This window comes from Rattus norvegicus, chromosome 2, assembly GCF_036323735.1.
Source record: "Rattus norvegicus strain BN/NHsdMcwi chromosome 2, GRCr8, whole genome shotgun sequence".
Taxonomy (NCBI): Eukaryota; Metazoa; Chordata; class Mammalia; order Rodentia; family Muridae; genus Rattus; species Rattus norvegicus.
The window spans coordinates 175,725,038-175,746,189 of NC_086020.1; the positions used below are offsets into that span (position 1 = coordinate 175,725,038).

Genomic DNA, 21,152 nt, shown 5'->3' on the forward strand with positions numbered 1-21,152 from the left:
CTAACTAACTGTGGGGTTAGCATTCCACTCCCAACTTCCCTAAGGGATCTGGCCTTATTGTGTGTGTGTGTGTGTGTGTGTGTGTGTGTGTGTGTGTGTGTGTGTGTGTGTTGGAGAGTTCTAGAACAGCAGAAGAGGTCTGTTCTGGAAGCATCCAGGGGTGTAGGTGTTGAGCAGTGACTAGCCTAGTCCCATCTCCACCCTTTGAGGTAACCCAGTGTGTCAGGCTAGGCTGGGGCTCTAGCTGGTGACTCAGACCCCAGCAGCCCACAGCTGAGCTGTCTTGGGCTGATCTTGTTTCCCTTCCCGGCAGTGGGGTCATAGAACCAAGAACAGAGTCCCAGAAGAAAAGGATCTCTGGATTGTATCTCTCCTTAGTGTGAGAGAAAAGGAAACGTAAAGACATAGCCAATGTGTGAGGTTACTTAGATGTCAGGGAAGCCCTGGGTCACATCACACGGATGAAATCACACAGTTCAGGACAACTCAGCTTGGTCTCAGAGATTACCTCCAGCAAGGGGAGGACTTTGTGGGGGAGGGGTGGAAAGGCACAAACCGTCAATCCTCGGTCCTTACCACTCTCAGCCTGGAGCAAGCAACCATGGCTGTAGCGAAGGCAACTTTCCCTGGCCCTGCCTGAGAAGGAGAACTGGGGAAGACTAGCCTTTTGCTCAAGAGGGCAGAGTGGTAATCTGCTGACTCGGCTTCCCCACTTCTCATCAAAGTAATGGCTCCCCTCTGGTCTGGTAAGGACATTCACAAACCTTCCTGCCTTCCACACTCCCTGCAGCCAGGGGCCTGCAGGGTCTGCACTGTGGTGCTGTTGAAGGGAGAGTTTTTCTCCACTCTGACAGGCTCCCAATGACAAGTCTGCCTGGTTCCCTTTCTGTCCCTTCTTCACAGCGGTGGATAAAGGCTAAATCTTTCAGTGAAACCTTCCCTTAAACATCTTTCCGATCAGCAAGAACGTGGAAACAGACGTCAGGCTTAGTGCCCCCATTTTGGAACAAAAACAAGTCCCACAGTCCAGCAGATGCCTAGGGTTTCCTACAGCCTTCTGAAATTTGAAGTCTTTCCTAAAGGTTAACTTCAGTTTAAAGGTTCAGTTCTTCAGCGAGGTAAAACCGGGAGGACAAGGAAGAAAGGCGTGTGGACAGGCAGAAATTTTCGTCACAACTTTCCCTTTTCTCTCTGTCTTCTCTTTCCCAACCCTACTCTTTATTTAATACCCCATTCAATTCACTGCTCCTGGCAGGGAGCCAGCATTGTTCCTGCAGGCTCCGGTCTTCCCTCCTCCTTCCCACCCCGCGGTGGGGACTCAGAGCAGCCCCTGCGGGTCAGAGCACAGTCTTCACTACTGGCCCCGCCCGGGCCTGGAAAGTTGAGAGTTTGGGTTTCTCAGGCCCCCACTTATTCCAAATGCCATCAGTTCCGGAGGTAACTTCGAAAAAGCCCCCTCCCTGCAGCTGCTCCGCACCCAGCGGTGCTTCCCTCCCATAGCTGCTTGAGCTAGGCTCCACAGGCCCGCGCTTGGGGTGGGTGGAGCCCGGGCTGGAAGCCCAGAACCCTCCGCTCATTCCCCACCCCCTCCCGCTTCTTTCTGCAGCCCCCACTCTAGCTGGGGTCTAAAGCCCGCTCTGATGATTGCCCAGGGCGGGACCAGGACAGAAAACCGAGGAGTATCTCCAGTCCCTAAGCCTATCTCCAAACAGCCTTCTCCCTCCCTCTGGCGGTAGCTCTCTGAAGCACAGTTTTGTTTTGTTTTGTTTTTTGAATTTAGTATACAATGAAATAGAATTTATTGTGAGATTATGACACATACATATCATTATACGTTGTTCTTATTTGCACACACACACACACACACACACACACACACACACACACACACACACACACACAGCTTTCCTCCTCTTCCTCTCCCTCTTGCTGGTCCTCTTCCTTAACTTCCTTAGCTTCAGAGATGCCACAGGGTTAGCTAGAGCACACCTACCTCCAGGTGTGTCTGGGAGGGGATCATCCAAGAGGCTGGGGGACAGATGCAGTCCTGGATGCCCTGGAACTCATAGAGATCCTGTCTCAAAATACAAACAAACAAAACCCCAACAGCAAACAAACAAAAAAATCAGGAAGAGAGTGGCTGTATGAATGGCTCATTGGTTAAGAACAGCTGCTGCTCTTCCAGTAGACCTGGGTCAGAGTTCCACAATCTGCAATGACTCACAACCACCTGTAACTCCTCTTCCAGGGACCGAAGGCCTTCTCCTGGCCTCTTCAGACACTAGACATGAATATAATTCACAGACATACATGCAGGCAAAACACTCATGCACAAAAATAACACATGCACGAACACACGCATGCATGCACTCATGCACGCACGCACGGGGGGAGGGGCAATGCTAAAGGCCAAGACCAGACTGAAGGGTAGAAGGAGCTAGACTGATATACTTGGGTGGCAGCTGCAGCCAGGGCACCCACTCAGAAAGGATGGAGCTTAGTGCCCGAGGCATCCTTCTCTTTCCCTCTTTGTCCCATCTGTCCCCCAGCCTCTTGGATGATCCCCTCCCAGACACACCTGGAGGTGTGCTCTAGCTAACCCCTTGGCATCTCTGAAGCTAAGGAAGTTAAGGAAGAGGACCAGCAAGAGGGAGAGGAAGAAGAGGAAAGCAGTGTGTGTGTGTGTGTGTGTGTGTGTGTGTGTGTGTGTGTGTGTGTGTATGTGTGAAAGTCTCACAGTGAAACCTATTTCTTTGGATATTAGCAAATAAAGAAAAGATCAACTGGGTTGGAGCAATTCTATTCCCAGAATCCTTTATGGCAGCCGACTCACAACTACCTGCGATTCCAACTCCAGGGGCTGTAACACCCTCTTCTGACATCTAGGAAGACTGAAGGTGTCAGATCCTCTGGAACTAGAGTTACAGCCTGTGAGCTGCCATGTGGGTGTTAGGAATTGAATCCAGGGTTGGGGATTTAGCTCAGTGGTAGACCACTTGCCTCCTAGCAAGCACAAGGCCCTGGGTTCAATCCTCAGCTCCAGAAGAAGAAAAAAAAAAAGAATTGAGTCCAGGTCCCCAAGAAGAGCAATAGCTGCTCTTAACAGTCAGCCTCCTCCCCAGGACCCCGTCCATTTTGAGGTGAATTGTGGAGCATGGGGGAGGGGATAAACTCAGGCCAGGTTCAGGCCCCTCTGCCCGATGCTTTCAATAATGCTCTGCTGTTTTGTCTTCCCCTTGTCCTATGATGTCATTCTTGGCACATTCCAGAGCTTTCTGGACACTTTGGGATATAGAAGAGTCCTGGAGAGTCCTTTAGCATGTCAAGCCTTACAACTACAAATGTGAAGAACAAGCAAACGCCCTCACTCCCCAGGCTCAGAAGCACTTCCACACGAGCCAGTTCACACCAGTAATTCCAGCACTAGGGAGGCTGAGGCAGGAGGATGGTAAGTTAGAGGTTAGTTTGTCTCAAAAATAAAACACATCAAAGAAAGCGCTTCTTTATTTGCTAACCAAAAGAAAGAACCTGCAGAGTGAATGCTGGGCTCTGTCCCTGCCTGCCTTTTGGCGGCAGAGGGATGGCGCCACCTGCCTGGCACTGGGGTTAGCCTCCCTTGGCTGCAGCACTCCTGGGTGAGCCCTTCACTCCACAGCTTCTCTCCTGGGATGCCTTCCCCTATTCCCCGGAGTCCTCCAGACAGGCCTGCCCCCGAAATCCTTCTGTAGGTGACTATGCCCACTCCTTTTAGAGGGTGGCATCCTCCTCCGAGCAGGAGAGGAAAGCAGTAGCTGACCTGTCTTTGACCCAGCAGTCACCCTTGCTCCAGTACCACCACTATGGCCCCTTGATGTTGTTTCCCTCATGCGCCTGGTGAGGCAAAGGTCTTCAGGCAGGCCTGGAAATGCCTTGAGGATATTTGCCCTAGTTAGATTTCTGTTGCCGTGAAACACACCATGACCAAAAGCAACTTGGAAAGGAAACCATTTATTTCATCCTATAACACCCAGGTCGCACTCCATCACTGAGGGAAGTCAGGGCAGAAATTCAAGACAGGAACTGAAGCAGAAGCCATGGAGGTTCACCCCTGGCTTTCTCCTCATGGGTAACTTGGCTTGCTTTTTTTTTTTTTTTTAAGATTTATTCATTTATTTTATGCATGAGTACACTGTAGCTGTCTTCAGACACACCAGAAGAGGGCATCAGATCTTATTACAGATGGTTGTGAGCCACCATGTGGTTGCTGGGATTTGAACTCAGGACCTCTGGAAAAGCAGTCAGTGCTCTTAACCACTGAGCCATCTCTCCAGCCCTTGGCTTGCTTTTTTTTTTTTTTTAACTATTTCTTTTCAAGATTTATTCATTTATTATATATAAGTACACTGTAGTTGTCTTCAGATACACAAGAAGAGGGCACTGGATCTCTTTACAGATGGTTGTGAGCCACCATGTGGTTGCTGGGAATTAAACTCAAACCTCTGGAAGAGCAGTCGGGTGCTCTTAACCACTGAGCCATCTCTCCAGCCCTGGCTTGCTTTTTTTATATAACCATGGATCACCAGCCTGGGGGTGGCACTGCCCGACTGCTCCCCGACTCCTCCCACGCTGATCATGAATCAAGGAAACATGGGCTGGGCGTGACGGTGCTCACCTTTTTTGTCAGTTTGTTCTGTTTTTCAAGACAAAGTTTTCTCTGTGTAGCCCTGGCTGTCCTAGAACTTACTCTGTAGACCAGGCTGTCCTAGAATTCACAGAGATTCATCTGTCCTTGCATCCAGAGTGCTGGGATCTGTCCTGTAGTGAGGCACACTTTTAGTCTCAGCACTTGAGGTAGAAGCAGGTGGATCTTGGTTGGCGGAGTGAGATGCAGGTCAGCTAAGGCCGTATGGGAGATGCTGTCTCGAACCCAAAGAGAAAGAAGAGAGATTGCCCCAGACTTGCCTCCAGGACAACCCAGTAGATGTTCTCTGTTTCTAGACGACCCTTAGCTTGTGTTAATTTAACAACAGCTTTAACCAACCCAATCAGGATTGTTGTATGGTATTTAGAGTTAGCATTCTGTCTAAGCTCTAACCACAGTTACCTGGCATGCCAAGCATGCCTGACTCTATAAAAGGGGCTGTTTGCCCCCTCCGCACTCTCTTGCTCTCTGTTCTTACCCTCTCCCTCCTTTGTCCCTTCTCTCCCCATTCCCCTCTCCATTTCTCCCCATGTGCTCATGGCCTTCCTCTCTTCCTCTACTCTCTCTCTCTCTCTCTCTCTCTCTCTCTCTCTCTCCTATACCGTCATGTGGCTGGTCCCTCAGGGAGAAGGGATGTCTCAGCATGGGCCCGCTGAGGCACCACCTTTCCTCATACCTCAGCACACCTCCATAGACCATAACCCCCCTTTATCTTTTCATAAACACATCGCTTGGGGGCCACTATATTCAGGTCTGGATCTTAGCCACAGCCCTGAGACACACTGGAGTCAGAGACATTATACATTATTCAAAGTTCCCTCCCTGTCTTGTTCATCTGAGAGGAAACCAACCCATCTCGTCCCTTGCTCACAGCGTCCACGACAGTACTCAGTGTGGAGGGAATGTCTCCACCCCGATGTGGGCATCTCATATAATTATACTCTTCTTCCACTTTAGAAAGCCACTTCCCTGTGTAAGGTCAGTGCAGGCTCATGGTCTCCTACGCCTCCCGCTCTTCACTAGAGCTGGCCATCACTATCCTTCTCTTTACTGCTTTCTTCTCTTTTGCTACTGACTTTTGTCTCTGTTAAACACCACCGGGAAGTACAGAGGGCTCAGTGAGTACAGGGGCCTGCAGCCAAACCTGGCAACCCGAGTTAAGGCCTGGAACCCACATGGTGGGAGGAGTGCCCATCCTGCAACTTGTCCTCTGGCCTCCACATGCACATTGTAACACAAATCCAAAACATAAATTTAAATGTAATAAAAAGTTAAAATACCACCTACCACTGTTTGTTAACTGGTCTCCCTGGGTTGGCTCTGAACTCACTATGTCACGATGAACCTTGAACTCTTTTCTTTTTCTAGTTAATTGCTTTGTGTGATTTTTTAAAAAGATTTATTCATTTATTATATATAAGTGCACTGCAGCTGTCTTCAGACACACCAGAAGAGGGCATCAGATCCCATTACAGATGGTTGTGAGCCACCATGTGGTTGCTGGGAATTGAACTCAGGACCTCTGGAAGCGTAGTTGGGTGCTCTTAACCGTTGAGCCATCTCTCCAGCCCGTGATTTTTTTTTTTAATCTTTTTTTTTTTTTTTTTGGCCTATGTGGATGTCTGTGCATGCAGTGAAGGCCGACAAGGACACTGGATCCTCTGAAGTTCCTGCCACCTGTGAGCTGCCGTGTGGACAATGGGAATTGGCACTCAGGTCCTCTGAAGGAGCAGCCAGTGTGCTCTTAACATCTGAGCAATTTCTCCACCTGCTCCCGAAAGGATATAGAGTCAAGAATGTGGGATTTATTTATTTATTTTGAGACAGGGTCTCTCTAAATAGTCCTGGCAATCCTGGAACTAAGTGGGCCAGGCTGGTGTCAAACTCACAGAGACCTGCCTGCCTCTACCTCCTAATTGCTGGGACTAAAAGCATGGGCCACTGTGGTAGTTTGAATGCTTGGCCCAGGGAGTGGCACTATTAGGAGGTGTGGCCTTGTTGGAGAAAGTGTGTCACTGTAGGAGTGGGCTTTAAGACCCTCCTCCTAGCCGCCTGGAAGACAGTCTGCTCCTGGCTTCCTTTGGATAAAGATGTTGAACTCTCAGTTCCTCCTGAGCCATGGCTGTCTAGGCACTGCCATCTTCCCTCCATGATGGTAAAGGCCTGAACCTCTGAACCTGTAAGCCAGCCCCTATCAAATGTTGTCCTTATAAGAGTTGCCTTGGTCGTGGTGTCTGTTCACAGCAGTGGAAATCCTAACTAAGACAGCAACCATGCCTGTGGGATTTTATTGTGGATTTGGTTGGTTTATTTATTTATTTATTTATTTATTTTAAAAGATTTATTTATTTATTTGAGTACACTGTAGCTGTCTTCAGGCACAGTAGAAGAGGCCATCGGATCCTATTACATATGGTTGTGAGCCACCATGTGGTTGCTGGAATTGAACCCAGGACCTCTGGAAGAACAGTTAGTACTTTTAACTGCTGAGCCATCTCTCCGACCATGTTTGACCTCTTATACTCCTGACTGAACCCTTTGTGTGCTAGGATTACAGATGTGATGCCAGGCCTAGCTCATTTGTTTTTGTCAAGATCGCTCTCTCTCTCTCTCTCTCTCTCTTTTCATGAGTGTAGATCTGAGAAACATGACTTGACTCATGACTAAAATAAAGGCATTTAGAATGGTTGAGTGCTTGCCTAGCATGCATGACTCACTAGGTTTAGGACCCAGCACTGCTAAATGAAACATCCCACCCTGCCCAATTTCAATAGTCAGGGACAAGGACAGGCCCCAGCGAACCCTTGGTTTCCTTAGGGATTTTTGTTGCTGTTTTTCTGTCTTGCTGTCTCTCTCTTTTGCTGCCTTTCTCTGTCCCTGTTTTTGTGCCTCTGCCTCCCTGTCTTATTGTTCTTGGTTCTGTCTATAGCTCTGCCACTCTCTATCTCTTTTCCTCCCTGTTGTTTCTGTCTCTTGCTCTCAATGGCTGCTGATCTGTTTTGTACTTACCCAGGGTGTAGTGGCCTGTTGCCCATATGCTGTGGTCTTAGGGAACAACAACAACAACAACAGCAACAACAACAGCAGCAGCAGCAGAAACAACAACAACAACACTGCTGCTGAAAGTCTCACAGATTCCTCAAAGCAGAGAGAATACAGCTCAAAGGTACTTGTCTAGTATTCATGGTACCCTGGGTCCACCCACACCACAGCAATCCACTAACCAATGCAAAGACTGAGTAGGAAACCCCTGTAGGCATATTTTTTTTTTGCAACTTACCTTTTTTTTTTTTTTTAGTGTTTTATTTTTTTCTTTCCTTCTTCTTTTTTTTTTTTAATTAACTTGAGTATTTCTTATTTACATTTCGAATGTTATTCCCTTTCCTGGTTTCTGGGCCAACATCCCCCTAATCCCTCCCCCTCCCCTTCTATATGGGCTTCCCCTCTCCATCCTCCCCCCATTACCGCCCTCCCCCCCAACAATCACGTTCACTGGGGGTTCAGTCTTAGCAGGTCCAAGGGCTTTCCCTTCCACTGGTGATCTTACTAGGCTACTCATTGCTACCTATGAGGTTAGAGTCCAGGGTCAGTCCATGTATAGTCTTTGGGTAGTGGCTTAGTCCCTGGAAGCTGTGGTTGATTGGCATTGTGCAACTTACTTTTTTTTTTTTTTTTTTTTTTTTTTTGGTTCTTTTTTTTTCCGGAGCTGGGGACCGAACCCAGGGCCTTGCGCTTCCTAGGCAAGCGCTCTACCACTGAGCTAAATCCCCAACCCGCAACTTACTTTTAATAATAAGAGTTCAACCTCTCCTTTAGCCCACCACCCAGCAGAGATAGTGGAAGAGAAAAGTTATTAGGATGTGGGGGAAGTGGACCTGTTCAGCAGTAGTTCTTTGGGGCGAGCTCAGTCTTCTTCAGTAGTCCAGTCCTGTAGCAAACACCAAATACGATTCAGTGGCTGCAGACCAGACCTCTAGGCAGGCAGACACCAGGCATGAACCAGCAGCTACAGTCCAGTCCTTTCACCAAGCAGACACCAGGCAGCTGTAGTTCAATCCTGAAGAAACCACCAGGCTCGACAACCGGCCTGAGGTGAGGCCATGGAGGCAGCAAGCTGCCGCGGGAACCTCACAAACAGTTTTCTTGGGTGAGCTTCTCTCAATGGTGGTATTACCGCTAGTTGGGCCCAACAAGGCTAAGTAAGGTGACCCAATACATGTGTGTCTTTAGAGAAGAATAGGGAGGCAGAGCAAACCAAACCAATGCTCAGTGCTCATCTCCCACTGTCTGTGAGGTCATCTCTACACTCCTTCATCAAGAGTCCTTTCATGTGTCTGCTGTATCCAAACATCCTTTCACCTCTCCACGTGTTTGCTTTAGCAAGACGTCTTTTTACCTGTGTACCCCAGAAAAACATCATTTGATGTAACTAACTTACTCAAGGCTATTGAGCCAGAGGGGCAAATTCAGAGCCACAGCCCTGTGCAAGGCACAGTGCCATAAGGGTCATAGTCAAGCACTTGCAGTCTCTTTAGAACATGGTCGGTGCTCAGAGAAGGATAGAGAAAAGGAAAGATACCCTCTTTGCCCTGGAGACCTCCGCGCCCGAGGAAAATTTATATGATCCACAGTAGTGGGTATGTAACAGGCATACAAGCCAAACACTGATAGTCATAAAGACATTCATGTTAGAACAAATTCTTGGTATACAGATTATTTTTCCATTTTTAAAAGATGAAAGAAGCTTTTCCTGCTAATGGGAAGGATCGCTTGTTTATCCTCACGTAGCATTGAATGTTCTTGGCTGAACATTTGGTATTTAAAACCATGGTAGAACATCTTCAACGTTTTCAGAATTGATCCATACTTTGATTTAAAAAGTAGTTTATTGGGGTTGGGGATTTAGCTCAGTGGTAGAGCGCTTGCCTAGTAAGCGCAAGGCCCTGGGTTCGGTCCCCAGCTCCGGAAAAAAAGAAAAAGAAAAAGTAGTTTATTGCTATTTCTGTGTGTGTGTGTGTGTGTGTGTGTGTGTGTGTGTGTGTGTGTGTCTGTGTGTCTGTGTGTCTGTGTATGTCTGTGCATGGGCATGTATACCTGTGTGTGGATGCACATAGAGGTCAGAGGCCTTTGATGTCCCTGGAGCTGATATGGGTGCTGAGAATTGTACTTGGGTCCTCCGGGAGAGCAGCAAGTGCTTTTGACGACTTAGCATCTCTCCAGCTCAGATATCCTGATTTTCTAACTGTCAATGCTGGGAATGCCAATCTGTATGAATGATTCTGCCCACAGCAGAAGTATGTTTAGGACCATTTCAGAAATTGTTGGAAATTTTGTCCTAATCGTAAGCCAAAATTCACTGAAGGATTTTATTTTTCGTTTGAGACAGGATCTTACTATGTAATCCTGGCTGGCCTGGAACTCATTTGCTATGTAGAGGCTGGCCTTAAACTCAGAGATTGGCATTATTCTGTCTCTTGAGTGCTGGGATTAAAGGAATTAAACTGGCCTCACTGAACGAGGTTTGATGACACTCAAGTTATCGACTCAAACAGCTATTTAAAAGAATTTAGATTTATTACTGTTGTTATTGTTGTTAGTCTGTGTGTGTGTGTGTGCGCGCGCGCGCAGGTGCACCATGCTACAGTATGCCATGTGCGAGTCAGTTCTCTCCTCACTATGTGGGTCCTGAACATCATGGGAGGGAGCTTGGCAACAGGCAGGCCTACCGGCACTGGAGCAGCGACTCAGAGCTCACATCTCAATCCACTAGCACAAAGGCAGAGAAAGGAGCTACTGCAACCTCTCTCAAAGCCTACCCCCAGTGATACACCTCCTCCAACAAGGCCATTCCTCCCAATCCTTCTAAAATAGGTTCTCCAACTGGGGACCAAGCATTCAAACATTTAAGCCTAAGGGTCCCTTGTACAAAGTCCACAACTTCATTTCTTTCTTCGCCAGACTGCATCGTTAGCCACCAGGGGGCTCCCCTGAGAGCCGCGTAGCTTTCTAACTGAGTAAACTGCAAGAGTGTACGAACAACAAAGGAGAAAAACTTTCTTGAACGTATGACGTCCCTTGCCATTTTCCTTTTCCTGATGCGGGATGAGGAGGGGGAGGACGTCCCTCTGCGGGTACGAACTGTGCATTGTGTCTGTTAACATCAACTGGGCTGGCTGGGCAGGGGTGTTGGCACAGACCTTTAATCCCAGCACTAGGGAGGCTAAAGCAGGAGCATCTCTATGATTTCGAGACCAGCCTGATTCACATAGCGATACCAACCATCTGAAGAAAGGGGTGGGGGGTGTTTACTGCCCAGGCTGGCCTTAATCCTTCTTCGGGCTTCGGAGCTCAGGAAAACCCAGTACCAGTGGGTTTTTCTTGCTTCGGGCAGTGTCTCTCTGCAATGTTGCCTCCCTGGGGACAGGTGGTGGTGGTGGTGGTGGTGGTGGTGGTGGTGGTGGTGGTGGTGGTGGTGGTGGTGGTGTGTGAATATTTACTGTTTTACACAAAACACTGCACCGTCCGTTTTTCCAACAGTTCATGAGGATTCCAACACCAAGCCATTCTATAAATAAGAAGCCGAGTCTCAGAGAATTTGAGTGTGTAGAGAAAGGAGGTCCGCAGGCCCAGTTCTGTGCATCATAGGGTGTTCCGGGGTGTCTGGCTGTATCTCAAGATTCTCTCAGAAAATCACCCGCACCGGACCGGATCCCTCAGGGAGGGGCTGCACTTTGGTTCTTCTCTTCTGCACCCGGATGAAGCAGGAACCCCGGTTGCGTGTTGCACTGAACGCTAAAGGGTTAAGGCCTGGGGGGCCGCCCCTTTTCCGCCCAGCCGGCGGGAGTATGAATACCCTCGCTCCAGCTCCCTGCTGGAGTTCTCCGCTTCCGCTGGGTCACTGTCGCCGCTACTTCTTTTCAACCCCTAAAAGCTCCACGGGCCACTCCCTTCTCTAGTGCTCCACGTCCGCTTGCCCTCGGGGGCCAGACCAGCGACATGGAGGGTTGCGTCGGGGAAGAATCTTTTCAGATGTGGGAGCTCAATCGACGCCTGGAGGCCTACCTGACCCGGGTCAAGACGCTAGAAGAGCAAAACCAGCTGCTCAGCGCCGAGCTTGGGGGACTCCGGGCGCAGTCCGGAGACACCTCCTGGAGAGCCCGAGCCGATGACGAGCTGGCATCCCTGCGGATCCTCGTCGATCAGCGCTGGCGGGAGAAGCTCGAGGCTGAGGTGCAGCGCGACAACCTTGCGGAAGAGCTGGAGAGCGTGGCGGGCCGGTGCCAGCAGGTGCGGCTTGCTCGGGAGCGGACCGTCCAGGAGGCCGCCTGCAGCCGGCGCGCACTCGAGGCGGAGAAGAATGCGCGGGGCTGGCTGAGCACCCAGGCGGCCGAGCTGGAGCGGGAGTTAGAGGCTCTGCGAGCCGCGCACGAGGAGGAGCGCGCACACCTGAACGCCCAGGCCGCCTGTGCGCCTCGCCGGCCCCCCGCACCGCCCCACGGATCCCCGGTCCGGGCCCCCGAAGTCGAGGATCTGGCCAGGCGACTAGGCGAAGTGTGGCGCGGGGCGGTGCGTGACTACCAGGAGCGCGTGGCTCACATGGAAAGCTCGCTGGGTCAGGCACGCGAGCGGCTGAGCCAAGCCGTGCGGGGCGCTCGGGAGTGTCGCTTAGAGGTGCAACAGCTGCAGGCTGATCGCGACAGCCTCCAGGAGCGCAGAGAAGCGCTGGAACAGAGATTGGAAGGCCGCTGGCAGGACCGGCTGCAGGCCACTGATAAGTTCCAGGTGAGGAGGGTCACCAACTTCCTCCCCGACTACCCGCCCCCACACAGACCCGTAAGACCAAGCCCTAGGAAGTACTTAGGATGGCAAGAGACCTTCAGGAAGGGGCTGGAGGAAAGGGCGACTGTATTCATGAGTCCCTGCCCAGAGCAAGCACAGGCCCTAAACTTTCCTGTCCAAGCAGGATGGGCGGATGGAATTCTGAGACCTCCTTAGCAGAGCCCGCTTAAAGGACGACAGGCCAATTCCCACTGTAGCAGCTCCTCACTCTTTGAAGGGCAATTTCACTCTAGGATGATTCCCTGCGCCCTTCCCTTTGCTGTTGTCAATCAGAAGGTGCCCAGCACATGCTCCCTCAGCACCAGAAGGTCCCTAGCAACCATAGTGAAGGAAGGCGGGGTGAGCCACCGCCGACCACCAGCCCCTCTCTGTGTCAAGGCTTCTCAGCTCCCTGAAGCACATTCCAAAGGCCTGGGGCACCCTCCCCCTTATACTGCACAGATGTAACCAACAGCTGAGAAAACAGCTCTTGCCTGGCCCAGACAGAAGCCCCGACACGGCCATCTGCCCACTCTTCTTGGGGGAGAAAGATTCCAGAACACGTGGGAAGTGGAGGAACCCAGCCTGCTATGAGGAGCTGGGGACAGTGATGGCCCAACGGATTTCCTTCCACGTCCTCCCAAGCCGACTCTTGATAAATTGCTTTTCCCTTCTGTTTCCATTTTACCTCCTCTTCTGCTGTGTAACCCATCCCCGTGGGAGCTAGATTCTCAATAGCATGTGTTACCATTTAATGAGCATCCTCAAGAGAAGCCTGGTCTAGGAGAGGCATGGAGTGTTCCCTGAGCTTGTCTGTGGGTTCCAGTGCAGGGAGGACATAGAACAGGAGTCCTACAGAGAAGTGAGCAGTAAGGAGCCTCAGGGCCAGAGCGGAGGCTCCTTCCACTCACTCTTCCCGCTTGCCTTGCAGCTGGCTGTGGAAGCCCTGGAGCAGGAGAAGCAAGGTCTACAGAGTCAGATCGCTCAGATCCTGGAAGGTGGGCAGCAACTGGCACACCTCAAGATGTCCCTTAGTCTGGAGGTGGCTACATACAGGTACACAGTGCTGACTGTCCTCGGCTTCTTCTGCGGCCCAGAAACTTGGCTTTGTACTTTCTGTGACTGTCAGCTATCGCTTTGTAAAACTGTCCTATTTATGTGTATTTGTGTATGTACCACATGTGTACAGGTGTCCTAAGAGCCCAGAGGAAGGCAATGGGTTGTGTGCAGCTCCACACTGGTGCTGTGAACCAAACCCCTGTTCTCAGCAAAAAGCAGCAAGCATTCTTAACCACTGAGCCGTCTGTCCAGCCCTCGGAGTCACTTAAAACGTTTTATAACATTTACTTATGTAATGTATTTGTCTGGGATGGAGGCTTATGAGTCCCAGAGGTGGAACAGGTCTGGCTTGGCAGCTTGGCCCACCCAGGTTCAGGACCAGAAGAGACGGTGATGCTTAAAAAGACAGCTCAGTCTTCAGGGAGGAGACCAGACAGATGAGTTCTTTGGAAGGCAGGCAATCTCCAGTGTCTATGCCAACATCCTGGGGACACCTGGGCAGTCTCAGAAGAGAGGCCTTGCAGGTTTGCCTGATCATGCTAACCTGCCACCTCGCCTGGGCCTCAGGTGTTTTGGGTAAGAGCTGGCCTCCTAGCTTTTTTGCTTCCTTTCAAGCCCTCATGTCACTGGTCCTGCCCCAGTTCTCTGCCCTTTTCTTGGCTGCCTCAGGACGGCTGAGTGGAACGGCTCTGGTGGTATGTTCACAGCCTCTGTCTGTGTCTCTTGTGGGAAAAGGCCCCAGTTGGAGTCCCACGGTTGAGGGCTGAGGATATCACTCCAGAGTATGGGGCTAGGACAGGATGCCCCCCTTTTCCAGAATCCAGCGGTAAAGAGGAAAGACAGAGACAGGTCTAGGAGAGGAGCTGGAGGGCCCAGAGAAGGACAGCCAGTGAGTGTCTAGGAAAGACTGAATGCATAAGGCAGGATGCCGCATGAGGACAGAGGAAAGGCTACTTTGAGAACCAGATGTGCTCAGAGGCCATGAATGGAAACAGACTAGTTCCGAATCCCATGTGAACTGATTTCCCTCATCTCCTTCAATCAGCTCCATAGGCCACTGAGGCAGGGCCATGAACGTTAAGACCTCTGCCCTGAAGAGTTTGTGATCCTGAGATGAGGGCTTTAGCCCCAGTCAGTCCTCTGAGGGGAAGGGTCCAGGCAGCTCTGAGGAATGTAACCACTGGCGTTTGAGGTCTGAAAAGGATTTGGAGAAGGGGAGCTGAATTCATTTGCTTTTGTCTGTTACCAGCTCTGGGGGCAGAGAGAGAGCCATCCCCTGGGAACAGCCTGAGAATTCCCACTTCCCCTGAGGAGCCCTCCCTTCTTAGGCCCTCCAGATGGTAGTGTGGACAAAAGGCAATAATTAGCATGAGAATCGGCCTCCCTCCCAGAGGATGAGGTCATCGGCCTTGGCCTTGGGTGGGGAGGCGGAGACTGATCTGAGGAGTCTGATATAAGTGTTAGCAATTCATTTGGCCCTGCCTCCGACTGTGGGAATCTGCATGTGGGGTCTCCCTGTGTCTCAAATATGGGTTGGCTAAGTATATATCTGTGGGTATATGACTGTGTGGCTTTTATATGACAATGGTCACAATAGAGATTGATCCTGCAGTGGCAGGACATGCTACCTCAGCTGGAGCTGACCCTATCTCCCCCCTCCCCACCAGGACTCTGCTGGAGGCTGAGAACTCTCGGTTGCAGACACCTGGACGAGGTTCCCAGGCTTCTCTTGGCTTTCTGGGTAAGAGGCGGAGCCAACTGCTCTCCTTGGAAGATCTTCCCTAAGCAGCATCAGTCTAAGCCTTCATTCCCTGGTCCCAACCCTACTGATGTTCTCAGTCTAGCCAGTGGGGGTCAGACAAAATGACCAATGTGAGAACTGCTCTGGGCTGAGGTCAGGACATACTTACAGTGTTTCTTACTCTGCTTTTCCAGACCCCAAGCTGAAGCCGAATTTCCTTGGGATACCAGAGGACCAGTACCTGGGATCTGTGCTCCCTGCCCTCAGCCCCACATCCTTCCCTTCCCCCTTGCCTAATACCCTTGAGACTCCTGTGACAGCCTTCCTGAAGACTCAGGAGTTCCTTCAGGCCAGAACCCCCACCTTGGCCAGCACTCCCATCCCACCTATATCTGAGGCTCCCTGTCCTCCAAATGCAGAGGTCAGAGCCCAGGAGGTCCCTCTTTCTCTGCTCCAGACACAGGCTCCAGAGCCCCTTTGGGCTGAGGCCACAGTGCCTAGTTCTTCTGCTATCCTCCCAGAACTAGAGGAACCTGGGGGCAAGCAGCAGGGTCACTTCCCTGATGATCTGACCTCCTTAGCCACAACCCTCAACCCTCACCACCCTACTTTAGAGGCTAAAGATGGAGAATCCAGTGAGTCTAGAGTTTCTAGCATATTCCAGGAAGATGAGGGGCAAATCTGGGAACTGGTAGAGAAAGAAGCAGATATAGAGGTAAAAGTAGAAAACAGCTCAGCCCAGAAAACACAAGAAAGTGGTCTGGACACAGAAGAAACCCAGGATTCCCAGGGACCTTTGCAGAAGGAAACACTGAAGGCTCTAGGAGAGGAGCCACTGATGTCTCTGAAAATCCAGAACTATGAGACAGCAGGGAAAGAGAATTGCAATTCTTCTACAGAAGGCCACCTGGGAACACTAGAAGGCCCAGAAAAAGAAAAGCAAATACCACTAAAGTCTTTAGAAGAAAAGAATGTAGAGTCAGAGAAAACTCTAGAAAATGGGGTTCCTGTACTATCTGAGCTTTTAGGAAAAGAAGACACAAGAACAGAGGATCAAGAATTAATGTCTCCTAAAGGTACACTAAAGAGATTTTCATCTCTAGGAAAGGAAAGTCAAGAAGTAGTGAGGCCTTCAAAAGAGGGGAACCTAGAATCATGGACAGCTTTTAAAGAGGAGAGCCAACACCCACTGGGATTTCCAGGAGCTGAGGACCAGATGCTTGAGAGACTGGTAGAGAAAGAGGATCAGAGCTTCCCAAGGTCTCCAGAGGAAGAGGACCAGGAGGCATGTAGACCTCTGCAGAAAGAGAATCAGGAACCACTAGGGTATGAAGAAGCAGAGGGCCAGATACTTGAGAGACTGATAGAAAAAGAGAGTCAGGAGTCCCTGAGGTCTCCAGAAGAAGAGGACCAGGAGGCAGGTAGATCTCTGCAGAAAGAGAATCAGGAGCCACTAGGGTATGAAGAAGCAGAGGGCCAGATACTTGAGAGACTGATAGAAAAAGAGAGTCAGGAGTCCCTGAGATCTGCAGAAGAAGAGGACCAGGAGGCATGTAGATCTCTGCAGAAAGAGAATCAGGAGCCACTAGGGTATGAAGAAGCAGAGGACCAGATACTTGAGAGACTGATAGAAAAAGAGAGTCAGGAGTCCCTGAGGTCTCCAGAAGAAGAGGACCAGGAGGCAGGTAGATCTCTGCAGAAAGAGAATCAGGAGCCACTAGGGTATGAAGAAGCAGAGGACCAGATGCTTGAGAGACTGATAGAAAAAGAGAGTCAGGAGTCCCTGAAGTCTCCAGAAGAAAACCAGAGGATTGGGAAGCCTCTAGAAAGAGAGAATCAGAAATCTCTGAGGTATCTTGAAGAAAACCAGGAGACTTTTGTACCACTAGAAAGCAGGAACCAGAGGCCACTGAGATCTCTAGAAGTAGAAGAGGAGGAGCAGAGAATTGTGAAACCTCTAGAAAAAGTGAGTCAGGATTCCCTCGGATCTCTAGCAGAAGAGAATGTGCAGCCACTGAGGTATCTGGAAGAAGATAACTGCATAAATAAGAGCCTTCTAGAAGACAAGACTCACAAGTCCTTGGGGTCTCTTGAAGATAGAAATGGGGATAGCATTATTATACCACAAGAAAGTGAGACCCAGGTTTCATTGAGGCCTCCAGAAGAGGAGGACCAGAGGATTGTGAACCATCTAGAAAAAGAAAGTCAGGAGTTCTCAAGGTCTTCAGAAGAAGAAGAGCAGGTGATGGAGAGATCTCTAGAAGGAGAGAACCATGAATCACTGAGTTCTGTAGAAAAAGAGGACCAGATGGTTGAGAGCCAACTAGAGAAAGAGAGTCAGGACTCAGGGAAGTCTCTTGAAGATGAGAGCCAGGAGACTTTTGGACCTCTGGAAAAAGAGAATGCAGAGTCCCTGAGATCTCTAGCAGGACAGGACCAAGAGGAACAGAAGCTTGAACAAGAGACCCAACAAACACTGAGGGCTGTAGGGAATGAGCAGATGGCAGTGAGCCCACCAGAAAAGGTGGATCCAGAGTTACCGAAGCCTCTTGGAAATGACCAGGAAATAGCTAGATCTCTTGGAAAAGAGAATCAAGAGTCACTAGTGTCACTGAAAGAAAAAGGTATAGAGACAGTGAAGTCTTTAGAAACAGAGATCATAGAACCACTGGAGACTGCAGAAGAGGACCTGGAAAGAAGGAAGTCTATAGATACTCAGGAGCCATTGTGGTCTACTGAAGTGGCTAGAGAGACAGTAGAACCTCCAGAAGATGAGCCCCCAGGATCGCTAGGGTCTGTGGATGAGAACCGAGAGACACTGACATCCCTTGAAAAGGAGAGTCAAGAACTGAGCTCTCTGGGCAAGTGGAACGTAGAGACCAGGGTAGAGGACAGTCAGCAGTGCCTGCAAGTAGAAGAGGGTCTGCAGGAGGAACAGCACCAAGAGTCTCTGAGAGAGGTGAAGCAGGAGCTGCCTAGCTCTGGAAATCAACAGCGGTGGGAGGATGTGGTGGAGGGCAAAGCAGTGGGTCAGGAAGCACCTCTGGCAACCACAGGAGTGGGAACTGAGGATAAGGCAGAGTTGCATCTGAGGGGGCAAGGTGGAGAGGAAGAAGCTGCAGCAGAGGGAGAGCTGTTGCAGGATATTGTGGGGGAGGCCTGGAGTCTGGGGAGCTCTGAGCCCAAGGAGCAGAGGGTCCCTGCTGAGGCCCTCGACAACCTGGAAGGAGGGGCCTTAGAGGTCCCAGTTGCTCAGTCAATGCCAGAGGTGACAGAGCGAGATGAGGATAGAGCCCAAGCAGGTGAACAAGACTCCATAGAGGTGACCCTTGGGTTAGAGGCTGCCAGAACTGGACTGGAACTCGAGCAGGAAGTGGTAGGGCTAGAGGACCCAAGGCATTTTGCCAGGGAGGAGGCCATTCCCCCATCCCTGGGGGAGGAAAGTGTGAAGGCAAAGATAGCTCAGGGCTTGGAAGGGCCTGGAAAGGAACCAAAAGAGGCAGGTGCTCTGGACTCGGGGATCCTTGAATTGCCCAAGACTAGCAGCGAGGCTCTGGAATGCCAGGGCCATGAAGAGTCTGAGTCCATGGAGGGCTGGGAAGAAGAGGAGGCCTCACTGGAGACTTCAGATCATGAGGGCAGTGATGCCCCTCAGCCCAGGCCCCCAGAAACAGAAGAAGATGAGGGTGCACAGGCAGCACTGACAGCCCCTGGTCCCAAGCTCTTGGAACCCTGTTCACCCATCCCAATCCTGACAGATGCCCATGAGCTGCAGCCCCAGGCTGAGGGGATCCAGGAGGCTGGCTGGCAGCCAGAAGCTGGGTCTGAAGCACTAGAAAGGGTAGAAAATGAGCCAGAGTTTGGTCTTGGGGAGATCCCGGAGGGCCTCCAGGATTGGGAAGAGGGCAGAGAAGAAAGCGAGGCAGATGATCTAGGGGAAACTCTCCCTGACTCTACTCCCCTGGGCCTCTACCTGAGGTCCCCTGCTTCTCCAAAGTGGGATCTGGCTGGAGAACAGAGGCTTTCCCCTCAAGGGGATGCCGGGAAGGAAGACTGGGGTCCTGCTGTCCCCGCTGCCCAGGGCCTCAGTGGTCCACCGGAAGAGGAGGAGGAGCAAGGCCATGGCTCTGACCTATCATCTGAAGAGTTTGAGGACCTAGGGACTGAGGCCTCTCTTCTTCCAGGGGTTCCCAAGGAGGTAGCAGATCACGTGGGCCAAGTGCCCCCGGTACTGCAGCCTGCATGCTGGGATCAGGGTGGGGAATCTGATGGGTTTGCTGATGAGGAAGAAAGTGGGGAGGAGGGAGAGGAAGAAGATGCTGATGAGGAAGGAGCAGAGTCAGGAGCTCAGTGGTGGGGGTCAGGGGCCTCTGGTGGAGGCTGCAAGGTCCAGGATATTGCCCAAAGAGGAGACCCGGTACAGGAGTCTGTGGGTGTCAGTGGTCTCTGGGATGATGGCTTGAGAGGTGCTGCAGCTAATGTTCCTGCCCTAGAGATGGTATCTCAGGACAGTGCTGAGCCTTCTGGGTCAGAGGAGTCTGAGTCTGCTTCCTTGGAGGGGGAGGAAGGTCAAGTGACTGACCATTTAGATGCTCCCCAGGAGGTGACCAGCATGGTCCCGGGGGTAGGAGATGCCTTTGACATTGGTGGCCAGAGCCCCAACTTGGACTCAGAACAAGTGAATGGGAAAATGGAGAATGGACTAGAACAGGCTGAGGGGCAGGTGGTCCTGGATGGGGACGAGGATCAAGAACTCCTATTACAGGGACAGGAGGTGGGTGCTCTAAAGGTTCCTTTGGTAGCATCTCCTGTGCATCTAGGCCCAAGCCAGCCCCTGAAGTTCACTCTGAGTGGGGTAGATGGGGATTCCTGGTCCTCAGGGGAAGACTAGAAACTGCCCCTCTGGCTCTGAGGATGTACTGGTGGGGATGTCCCTCCCTGCTCTGGGTGACCACTCTTAGCTTTGATAACTTGACCCATGGTATTTGTCCTGGAGAGTTGTGGCTGGGCTGAGCAAGGGAGGTGAGATCCTCCTGAAGGCTCAGGAGTTCCAGGCCTATAGTTCTACCCCCTCTTTCTTCTGTGGCTCACCTGCTGGAAGAGGCCTGGGCCCAGAGCTTTCCCACAAGGCTGTTCTGGCCACAGCTTGCTAGCCTTGCCTACCACCTGCACAAGGTCTGGTCTGGTGTATGCCCAGGGGAGCTGAGGGCAGCATTTATCTGACCCTTCATCTCAGCCTGCTGAGAGCTTGTTCCTCTCTTCCTCCCTGAATAAAGCCGTATCCCTACCTACAAAGTCTGGCTGCTTTCTTCTAGCCTTCAGGGTCCGGACTCTTCTGGTTGAGAAGCAATGGAGTGGAGGGCTGGGAGAGGAAGCCTGAGCTTGGATGGGCTTGGTCCGGAGATGCTGCCTCTCGGAGAGGTCAGGTTGTCATCTCTCCCACAGCACTGATTACAGGGCCCTCTCACTGAATGTCCTCCTAACTAGCCCCTCTGTGTCTCCAGCATAATTAGCCCCCTGGTTCCCAAACCCAAACAGTTGTCTAGCCTGTGATGAGTGACTGGGCTTGGAGTGGGGTAGGGAACGGAGAGGCCTAGCCTGCTTCAGTCTGGCTGTGCTGCCTGAGGTCAACAGTCTCTCTGAACTTCAAACCCAGCCACATGAGAGGAAGCTGGATCGTCCTGTGCTGTGGGGGGCTGCCTGGGGCAGGGAGAACAGGGGAAGGGCCAGAGGAAGCTGCTTCTTTTAGCTACTGAAGCCCCCCCTCCCCATAGCACTGAAGCAGGAGATAGGGAAGAGAGGGTAGCAGGGCCAGGAGAATGCCAGGTGCAGGTGCGGCGTGCTATGCGATAC

The 21,152-nt window shown here is 51.1% G+C and overlaps 1 protein-coding gene across 3 annotated transcripts; it reads left to right on the forward strand.

Annotated features, from left to right (window-relative positions):
• Positions 1-10,677: 10,677 nt before the first annotated feature.
• On the forward strand, positions 10,678-20,594 carry Nes (nestin). Of its 3 annotated transcripts, none has more exons than XM_017590648.3 (5): positions 10,678-10,812; positions 11,219-12,463; positions 13,431-13,555; positions 15,226-15,299; positions 15,494-20,594. In XM_017590648.3, exons 2-5 carry the CDS (start codon positions 11,678-11,680, stop codon positions 20,188-20,190), a joined length of 5,682 nt encoding a protein of 1,893 aa, XP_017446137.1. In that variant the 5' UTR covers positions 10,678-10,812; positions 11,219-11,677; the 3' UTR covers positions 20,191-20,594. The 3 variants fall into 3 exon arrangements, with proteins under 3 accessions (XP_017446137.1, NP_037119.2, NP_001295168.1); NM_012987.2 differs by lacking the exon at positions 10,678-10,812 and having other exon boundaries at positions 11,551-12,463; positions 15,494-16,691; positions 16,956-20,594; NM_001308239.1 differs by lacking the exon at positions 10,678-10,812 and having other exon boundaries at positions 11,551-12,463.
• The last annotated feature ends 558 nt before the right edge of the window (positions 20,595-21,152 follow it).

Bases quoted from the DNA above. Each gene is read 5' to 3' on its own strand.
- Nes (XM_017590648.3), top strand. From the start codon at position 11,678: ATGGAGGGTTGCGTCGGGGAAGAATCTTTTCAGATGTGGGAGCTCAAT. The intron at 12,464-13,430 runs GTGAGGAGGGTC...CTTGCCTTGCAG, and splicing joins AGGCCACTGATAAGTTCCAG to CTGGCTGTGGAAGCCCTGGA. The intron at 13,556-15,225 runs GTACACAGTGCT...CCTCCCCACCAG, and splicing joins CTGGAGGTGGCTACATACAG to GACTCTGCTGGAGGCTGAGA.